We start from the raw sequence: 9,078 nt of genomic DNA, 5'->3' as shown, positions 1-9,078 counted from the left end.
ACTTTATTCAGGTATCAAGACAAAAATCTCGGAATTCAAAACGCAAGGGTGAAAAGCACGAAAGATATTGCGCAAAACAAGGAGGGGGACTAATGTTGGACCAGGACAAGACGGCCCAAAGGAATTATAGTTAGAATAATTACAATACATTATGTAAAGCCCAAGAAGGCCCACATTGTAAGGTTTGAGCCCATTTGGGACTTAGTATAAATAAAAGACAACAATCCCATTTGAAGGGGTTGGCTAATTAAGCAAAGAAGATCATCTCTTAAAACTATAGTCTAATAATAATATTATTATTGGCTCATCAGTTTTGAAGGTCTGGTTATTATTGAGCCAATAAGAAGAAGTGGTGGTTTAGCTCTATTGTGGAAGGAGCATGATCATGCAAAGTTGATGAGTTTTTTTCTCAAAATCATATAGATGTGGAGGTTAATGTGGATGGAATGCATCAATGGAGATTAACTGGGATTTATGGAGAACCTAATCGAGCTAATAGAACTAAAACTTGGGATCTTTTACGTCACTTAGCACGGGATTCAAACCTCCCGTGGTGTGTTGTGGGGGATCTAAATAATGTCATGTATGTGAATGACAAAGTAGGAGGTCTGCCATATCCAAGATGGCTCATAGATGGATTTAATGAGGCTCTTCAAGATGCAGGACTTATTGATGGGAACATTACCGGGCATCAATTTACTTGGGAATGGGGAGCTGGTACAGAAAATTGGATGGAGGTCCGGCTAGATAGAGCTCTCACATCGAGTTTGTGGATGCAATGTTTCCCAGTGGCAAAATTGTATAATTTGGAGGGAGCAGCTTCGAATCATAGTCCTATATTCTTCGTTCCACAACAAGAATGTAAATGGAATATTCCTTACAAATTTTATTTCGAGAACGCATGGTTATTGGACCCTATGTGCGCTCAGTTGGTTAAGGATAATTGGGAAGGTGACAGTGGACTAAGCATCCAACAAAAAGTGCAGCTATGTGGCGATAAATTGGCTCTTTGGGGAAAAGAAGTGACTAGTAATTTCAGTGGTAGAATTAGGACTTTAAAGGAAGATTTGAGGCGATATAGAGGCAAAAGGGATACAGAGGGTTTAAAGAGGTATAATGAGGCAAGTAAGAAAATGGCTTTAATTCTTAATCAGTGGGAGGTGTTCTGGCGTCAACGTGCAAAACAACTGTGGCTTCAAGCCGGCGATTAGAATAGCCGATATTTTCATGCATTTGCTAGTACTCGAAAATGAAATAATCAAATACATAGATTGCAGAATGGGGAAGGACAATGGGTAGATTAGGATAACGGCATATCTGAGCTTATTAAGGGTTTTTCTCAAGATTATTCAGCACAACAGAATCTGAGTGGCAGGAAGTAGTGCACTGCATTCCTTCAACCATAACTCAAGCTCAGAACGAAACTCTACTGAAGCAAATCACGGAGGAGGAAGTCAAGGAGGCTCTGTTCCAAATGCAGCCTGACAAATCACCGGGGCCAGATGGTATGACCCCAACGTTCTTTCAGAAGCATTGGAGTATTGTGGGAAGAGACATTGTAACAATGGTACACCAATTCTTTACTGAGGGTGTTTTGGGTAATGGTCTAAATGATACTAATATTGTGTTAATTCCGAAGAAAAAATCCCCATCTTTGATGAGCGATCTAAGACAAATATCTTTTTGCAATGTTCTTATAAAGATTATTACAAAAGTAATTGCAAATAGAATGAAGTGTCTTTTGGAGTTGGTTGTGTCAGAAAATCAAAGTGCTTTTATACCTGGGAGGCTTATTTCAGACAATGTAATGGTCTCCTATGAAGTTATGCATTATTTAAAGCGTAAGAGAAGAGGTAGAGAAGATTATATGGCTATAAAAGTAGATATGAGCAAGGCCTATGACAGAGTAGAGTGGAACTATCTCGTAGCAATTCTTTTGTAAATGGGTTTTCATGAATGGTGGGTATTTCTGATAATGAAGTGTGTTAACTCAGTGTCATATCATATCATTCATGCTAAAAGAGAGCTTGGTCCAATCTATCCTACTCGAGGCATCCGTCAAGGGGATCTGTTATCTCCATATTTATTTATTCTATGTGCTGAAGTTCTCTCTGCTCTGATTCGGAGAAATGAAAACCAGAATTTGATTCAACGTGTTAAGGTTTGTCGTCAGGCGCCAAAGATTTCTCACATGTTTTTTTGCTGATGATTCTTATCTATATTATAGAGCTAATGAGACAGAGGCACGACGGATTCTAACAATTCTGCGTACTTTTGAGGTGGCTTCAGGTCAAAAAGTGAACTTGCTGAAATCCTCAATTTTCTTCAGCTCAAACATAAGGCAGGACTGTAAGCAGCAGATATGTCAGATTCTTCAAATGGTAGAAACGGATAAAGACTGTATATATTTGGGATTCCCAAATATGATGGGCAGGAGTAAAGTTTCTACACTCGGGTTTCTGAAAGATAAGGTGAAAAAGTGCATTTTAAGTTGGGATGGGAAATTGATCTCGGGAAAGAAGTCTTAGTGAAATCGGTGGTTCAGTCCTTACCCACCTATGCTATGAGTGTATTCATTTTTCCACTGGATATTACGAGAGACCTGGAAAGATCTATATCTAAATTTTGGTGAAATTCAAGTTCAAGTGAAAAGCGAGGTATCCATTGGATGAGTTGGGAGCGTTTGTCTCGTCACAAAGCAACAGGAGGCATGGGTTTCCGGGATTTCAGAGACTTCAACATCGCCATGTTGGGTAAGCAAGGATGGAGATTCGTATCAAATCCAAACAGTTTGGTGAGTAGGCTTTATAAGGCTCGATATTTTCCCAAAGGTACGTTTCTGGAGGCTGAAGCTGGCAATAATCCTAGCTTTGTTTGGAGGAGTATATTGGAAGCTAAAGACTTGATTAAGTCTGGGATGAGATGGAAGGTGGGTTCTGGGGATTTTATAAACATCTTGGGTCAACCTTGGCTACTTGATGATCATAACCCATTTATTACATCGAATTCCAGGAGTCTCGATAATACAAAAGTTGCTTCAATTATGACTACATATCAAAGTGGATGGGATGAAGATATTTTAGCTGACTTGTTAAATGAAAGAGACCAGAGCTGTATTCGCAGCTTCCCGAATAGGTCAAGTAGGGGATCAAGATGTTCCGTACTAGAGCAAAGAAGCATCAGGTCATTATTCAGTGAAAAATTCTTATAGGCTTTTGCAGGCTCAAAAAAATCGTGGGAGACAGCAGGACAATTCAAGCTTCTGGGGTAAGATTTGGAAACTTAAAGCTCCTCCGAAAGTATTAAACTTTGTGTGGAGGTCCTTATCTAATTGCCTACCAACGAGGTATATGCTTGCTCAATGAAATGTTCTTATCAACTGCATATGCCCGAGATGTAATCTATACGAGGAGACAATTATTCATGTTCTGGTTTTATGTCCGGAGCTCAGCAATGTTGGCAACGAGTTCTTCCGGAAGTAAACTGTGCGGTAAGTGAGGATCTCACCCAGTGGTGGGAAAAGGTGCTCATATATTGTAACAATGAAAGACGAGTTGAGATTGCTTCGGTTAGTTGGGCGATATGGAAGGCGAGGAATGATTTGGTGTGAAACAACAAATACACTTAAACTAATGTGGTCATAGCATCGGCAAAACAGTATCTTGTACAATGGAGATTAGCTCACAGAGGTTATACCGGCATTTCTTACCCTAACCTAGTTCAGGGAGATGGTGCTGTATTTTGGGCAAAACCACAGATGGACATAATCAAGATCACAGTCGACGGAGCTACATTTACTGAGTTTCATGCTTCGGGGATAGGTATGATAGCTAGGGATGATAAAGGAGAATTAATTTTGGCTTGTACAATTCAGTTGGGTGGTTTGTTTTCGGCAGAATTGGTTGAAGCCTTTCCTATCAAGGAAGCACTGAGCTGGATTAAACAAAGAAAATGGTGCAGGTGGTGATTGAGTCGGACAGCCTGGTGGTTGTTCAGGCAATTCGTAGCAAAGTCCTTAAGGTGTCTCCGTTTGGACGTGTTATTGAGGAATGCCGGCGTAGTTTGGTCGAATTAAACACAATTTCCGTGTTATTTCCGCTCACAAGTTAGCTAGATTGTCATATTCATTTTCGGATCGGGTTTTTGATAGGAGCTCTATTTCTAATTGGTGTTGAGACTGTTATTATGGTTGAGGCCAATTAATAAAATCTTCTTGTTTGTCAAAAAAAATCGTTTATACGCTACCAGCACAAGAAAAAAAAACTTAGGACATGTTAGGCAAACATTTGTATAACTTTTAAATATTTATCAACTTATTACTTATAAATCCCTTATTCGGTTTAAGTAATAAGTTACTTATTTTAATATTTTCTAACGTGCACTTAAATCACAATCACATATGGTGGTTGCATATATCTTAAATTATGCACTTCATTTGCTATAACGATACATCAGAACAAGATAACAAGATGTGGTAGTTTTGTTTTAATTGTAGTTTTGTTTTAATTACCGTGAAGTCGTGAACTATCTATACAAATAAATGTGCATACTCGCCCGCAAGGGTAAAAGGAAGGATATCTTGGTCACAGGTTCGAATTTCACGAGCGAAAAATTTATTATTATGCCTCCTGAGTCAGAACATGTCGCTTAAATACGATTTACCTTGGTTCACGTGATTTGTAGGCTATTGCGTGAGCCCGTAGATTTTACCAGTGCGCACCCAAATAGTAGCGGCTGCGGGTTACCTACGCTAAAAAAATGCATGTACACACTCCTAAAACCAAGTACTGAACTTAAGGTTCTGTCGGAAAAAAAAGTTGGAACATATATTACATGAATTTTAATTTTCCGATAACAATAATGTGAATTATGATCAACCCTAATAATTCAATATAAGATTAACTCGGATAGCACTCATTAGATCTAAATATATAATTAGGATTATCTTATGCGATATTATCAAGATTACATAATAATTGTAATACGGAAGTGTACCTGATTCCATAACGATAAATATGAATACGGATTGTGGGGCTTGATCTTCGGCAGACTTAATTCGGCCTTTAACTATATCTCACTCAATCCAATATCAATAGAGTAGATGTTACATGAATAAAGAAAAGACTCCTGACTAGAACTTATTTATCAGTTATTTTGTAGAATGTTTTTTAAATTTTTTGTATATAATTATTAATTGGATTTTCTAATAAAAGTGACAAAATTGTATATATATTTATAGTCATAAAATTATAAAGTTTCATTATTCAACCTATTCATATTTTATTTTCCATCTTTAAATATAGTTTATCTAAAAAAATTTATTTTAAACATGTTACAGAAATATGTATGTACAACTAAATTATTAAACGCTAAAATTATTTTACTAGTTACTCTTCTATATATTTACTCAAATTATCTCGTTATTTATTTAATATTATTAAGAAAATAGAAAATAATAATAATAATAATAATAATAATAATAATAAAATAATAGTCATAATAACAATAATAATAAGAAGTTTTGAATTAGATTTTGAATAAGAATAAGTTATTAAATATATTGATTAAATTAGAAAAGGTAAAGGAGTGATAATGATGTGCACTTAATTATTAAAATTCTAATTTTAATATTTAGAGGATGTTTTGTGCTATATATATATATAACACAATAAGCTAGTAAAAAAAGAGTAAAACCCTAGAGCAAGGCTTGCGGCGAGAGAGGAGAAAAGCAAGGTGGAAAGAAAAGTAAAAAAAGAAACTGGGACGTTGGTTGAAACTATAATTTTTTAAGCGCTCTTTTGTTTTATACAATATCATGGAGAGCAAGTACTACTCCTACAGTGTTGTATAATTATTTAAGTCATGTTATAGTGGTGTTTTATGAGATCTATGAAATAGGGAGTGTGTATGTGTTAAGTCAAATCATGATTTAGGTTTTATTATTATTATATTATGTGCATACATGACAATAGGTTCTTGTGCATTCTATTATTTTATATTCTATGTGTTTAATTTTGGATTGGCTCATTATTTTATTAATATAATCACTGTCTCTGTTATTAAGTGTTGTTATTAAGTGTTGGAATATGAATTCTTGTTTTAAGGTTTCAAGATTACTTAGATATGTACATGATTTGTTTAAGTCTTTTGGGTGTATCAGTTTAGAGACCTCTGTAATTTATCCTGTATAACTGTTGATGTCGTGTGTTAAATATATTGATAAATTAATTTAGTTTGTAATTAGATATAATCTTTGTTTAGTCTTTATATGAATGACTTGTAATTATGTGATTTATGAAATGTTCGATTACTTGTATTATAATATATTAAATTATAAATGTATTTTAAGTGGTTAAACTATGTAAGCTTGTTATATATTAAAGTATAAATTTGTGTCCGTGAGATGTATATGTTTAGCCAAACTGAGAAGTTATTTACTTAAATATTTGTTTATTACTTTACTTTTGTTTGACTTATGCAAGGACATGACTTTCGTATGCATAGTCATGTTTATTATTATTATTTTTAGTATTTTATTAGCAAGATCACCAACCTCTAGATTAGTATGTACATTCAGACTTATTTGATCAACATGTTTAATTAGCAAGCATTAAACCTGTGGTCGTAATAATGAGTAGTTGTGTCCTAATTGGGTTAAAAACTATGTAAATAATTTACAAGTAATAATGATTAATTAATAAATTACTATATAAAATACATAAAATAATAAATTAAAATTTTGTATTTAGATCGTGGGCCAGGAATTTTGTGTTGTGGTTGTGGATTCCATTAGTGTTAGAGTTTGCATTTTCAAGTTACGAATTTTGTCCCCTTTTATTTAGCGCTACTCCGCTTGTCCATTATATTTATTTGATTCATTTCGTTCTACTCTTTGTACATTCCGTTAATATTTGCTTTGACCGTTTTAATTTCTGAAAATTATTTTAAAAATTAATTTTGAAAATATTAGATATCTGTTTATGAGGTTTTTAAAAAATATTTATGACACAATATGTTTTGGAAATCTGAAATATTTGTCTTAGGTGATTTTAAAATTTCGCGTGAATATTTTTATTTGACCCTTATAGCGATATAGGGTATACCGAGTTAATCAGCTGTAGGGGTACTACAGCCATGTCATTGCGGCACCAGTGACATGACACTTCCGTGACAGTGTGATAGGTCACAGCGTATCCTTCTGTTAGCTCTTATGAAAAACTTTTGCGTATTTGATATTTGTTCAGGATACGTGGGTGCACTCAGAGTTTGATTTATGATTTGATTATGGTGACGTCGTATATGCCGTACATTTTATCCATTATGTTGCACAAATTAGGTACCCTATGATGTGTGTATTTGTATCTGTTCTGATCTCGGTATGAAATATGTTAAGCACTCGTTGCTTCAGCCTTACTTATTTTTAAATTTGTTGTTTTATTATAAATTGCATGATTATTTACTTCTGATCTCTTGATTTATAAACTGTACTCCAAATCTGTACTGCGCATTTGGCTCATGTCGTATTCTTTTTCCGGCAGGTGCTTAGGGGGTCTGGGACTGTGTGATGGAGAGTTTCCCTTTATTTCGTTCTTAGAATTTCAGACTTCTATTATTATGTAGACTTAATTATTTATTAGAGATTTTGGAATTTATATTATTGGTTTGAAATGTTCAGAGATTTAATTTATTACTTTGGAGATCTTTAGACTGTTTAATTTTTATTTAGGAAATATGTTAGCGCTCTGTTTGCAGGTTTTTGGATTTTAAGTAATATCACCCTTCTATTTTAAGAAAGGGGTGTTATAGAGATGGCATCAGAGCTTAGGTTCTTTCTTGTAGAAAACCTACTTAGGTTAACCTGTGAGTTTGGGTAGACGATAGGAAGGGTGTTCTATTTAATTTCGTTTCATTCTACTCTTTATCATTTCATTCCGCTTCATCTTTTCAAAATTTGTTTGTAACTGATTCCTCATATTTATTCTCGTAATCTTCATTCGTTCGTTATCTTATATTATAGATGCCTCCTAGACGTGATCATTTTCACATTGACCCCGCTCAGCTTATTGAGATGATAGGGCAAGAAGTGGCTCAGGCTGTACAGCAGGCCTTGGCAAACCAAGAAAATCAGAATGGCGAGGGAAATAAAAATGGACAAGGAAATCAGAATGGCGAGGGAAATCAGAAAGGACAAGTAAATCAAAATGGAAATGGTAATCAGAATCAGAATGGTTAGGGCCATCATTTGGAACCATTTGTATGGTTGGAGAGGTTTGTGAAGCAGAAATCAGACTCCTTTAGTTCAGCACCGACTCCTATTGATGCTGAAAATTGGATTGTTCATCTCGAGAAGATTTTTGATGCACTGGGTTGTGATGAGATTCAGAAGGTCAGGTTAGCTGTGTATAAGTTGGAAGGGGATGCTCAGAGGTGGTGGAGAGGAGTGAAAGCTACTATAGGGGAGCAGTATGCAGAGGCTTTGGAATGGCAGGGATTCAAGGAGGTGTTTTATGAGCAGTACTTCTCTAATGCTGATAGGGAGGCTTATTTGAGGGATGTCATTCTATTGTGCAGCACCATGATGAGAGCATTACTGATTATATGGCGAGGTTTATAAGGTTGGCTGGATTTGCTGGGACAGTTGCAGGGACTACTGCACAGCAGGCTGATAAATTTAAATGAGGGTTGAAGTCTTATTTGAGGGGTTCCATAATTTCTTTTAAATTTGATAATATGGAAGAGGTGGCTGATGCAGCAGAGGATGTTGAGAAGGAGCGCATAGATTTTAGGACTTCCAGGTCTAACATCGGTAGTAAGAGGACTATGGATGATCAGGGTTTTGCACATGGTAGACAGTGGTATGGAGGTCACAGTGGTCAGCAGGGACAGTGGCACGAATAGAGTCAGAACGGGGGTGGTCAGTCATTTCATGGTCGGAATTAGTATGTTGGTCATAATCAAAATCAGTAGTTTCAGTGACAGTAGCAGCCTAGGCAGTGGCGGAATCGTCAATATGGGCAGAGCCGTAACTTAGTGTATGGGGGAAACCCCAATATGATTCCAGTGGCTCCTTGTGCTACA

General features: G+C 35.7%; 2 protein-coding genes across 2 annotated transcripts; both read left to right on the top strand.

Moving 5' to 3' along the window:
- The first annotated feature begins 446 nt into the window (after positions 1 to 446).
- On the top strand, positions 447 to 1,211 carry LOC141692551 (uncharacterized). Its single transcript, XM_074497426.1, has one exon. The coding sequence runs from the start codon at positions 447 to 449 to the stop codon at positions 1,209 to 1,211; it is 765 nt and encodes a 254-aa protein (XP_074353527.1).
- Positions 1,212 to 2,710: 1,499 nt separating this feature from the next.
- On the top strand, positions 2,711 to 8,679 carry LOC141692533 (uncharacterized). Its single transcript, XM_074497406.1, has 7 exons — positions 2,711 to 3,113; positions 3,212 to 3,267; positions 3,452 to 3,568; positions 3,659 to 3,901; positions 3,961 to 4,065; positions 8,018 to 8,191; positions 8,572 to 8,679. Exons 1-7 carry the CDS (start codon positions 2,711 to 2,713, stop codon positions 8,677 to 8,679), a joined length of 1,206 nt encoding a protein of 401 aa, XP_074353507.1.
- Positions 8,680 to 9,078: the final 399 nt, after the last annotated feature.

The sequence above is a fragment of the Apium graveolens genome, chromosome 2 (assembly GCF_009905375.1).
Source record: "Apium graveolens cultivar Ventura chromosome 2, ASM990537v1, whole genome shotgun sequence".
Taxonomy (NCBI): Eukaryota; Viridiplantae; Streptophyta; class Magnoliopsida; order Apiales; family Apiaceae; genus Apium; species Apium graveolens.
The sequence above is the reverse complement of the archived record's forward strand: the minus strand, read 5'-3'. Positions and strand labels throughout refer to the sequence as shown.

What these genes read in the sequence shown, in the direction of transcription:
- LOC141692533 (XM_074497406.1), top strand. Translation starts at nt 2,711, where the DNA reads ATGGGTTTCCGGGATTTCAGAGACTTCAACATCGCCATGTTGGGTAAG. An exon ending in AGGAATGCCGGCGTAGTTTG is followed by an intron (nt 4,066 to 8,017) that starts GTCGAATTAAAC and finishes CTTATATTATAG; the next exon opens with ATGCCTCCTAGACGTGATCA. An exon ending in AGGGAAATCAGAAAGGACAA is followed by an intron (nt 8,192 to 8,571) that starts GTAAATCAAAAT and finishes TCTATTGTGCAG; the next exon opens with CACCATGATGAGAGCATTAC.
- LOC141692551 (XM_074497426.1), top strand. Translation starts at nt 447, where the DNA reads ATGCATCAATGGAGATTAACTGGGATTTATGGAGAACCTAATCGAGCT.